Genomic DNA, 409 nt, shown 5'->3' on the forward strand with positions numbered 1-409 from the left:
GAGCTGCCTGTAGTGTTTTGGGGCTGATTGCTCGATGTCTGTCCCCACAGGGACCGGGACTACGACGACATGGACGAGGAGGACCCGTTCAACCCGCAGGCGCGGCGCATCGCCACCCACAACCCGGCGCGGGGGCAGCTGCGCAGCTTCTGCAGCTACAGCAGCAGCCTGGGCAGCCAGAGCAGCCTGCACCCCCCGGCCCAGACCATCTCCAACGCCCCCGTCTCCGAGTACATGTGAGACCCCTGTGCCCATTCCTCCCTCCTCGGGGACACGGGATGAGGCTGGAGGCCCCCTGTTTTGATGGGATCTCTTCCCCTGCAGGAACCAAGCGGTGCTTTTCGGTGGAAACCCGCGCTACGAGAACGTGCCCCTGATCGGCAGAGGCTCTCCCCCCCCCACGGTACGG

General features: G+C 66.0%; 1 protein-coding gene across 1 annotated transcript; it reads left to right on the plus strand.

The window, feature by feature from the left end:
- Positions 1-50: 50 nt before the first annotated feature.
- LOC104542663 (protein tweety homolog 2-like) lies at positions 51-403 on the plus strand (the record flags this gene model as incomplete). The annotated part of the gene is made up of 2 exons (XM_010187044.1): positions 51-236; positions 325-403. Coding segments are annotated over 2 exons (265 nt in total), but the record flags the coding sequence as incomplete, so codon positions are not given.
- Between the last annotated feature and the right edge of the window lie 6 nt (positions 404-409).

This window comes from Mesitornis unicolor, unplaced genomic scaffold, assembly GCF_000695765.1.
Source record: "Mesitornis unicolor isolate BGI_N332 unplaced genomic scaffold, ASM69576v1 scaffold35716, whole genome shotgun sequence".
NCBI classification, from domain to species: Eukaryota; Metazoa; Chordata; class Aves; order Mesitornithiformes; family Mesitornithidae; genus Mesitornis; species Mesitornis unicolor.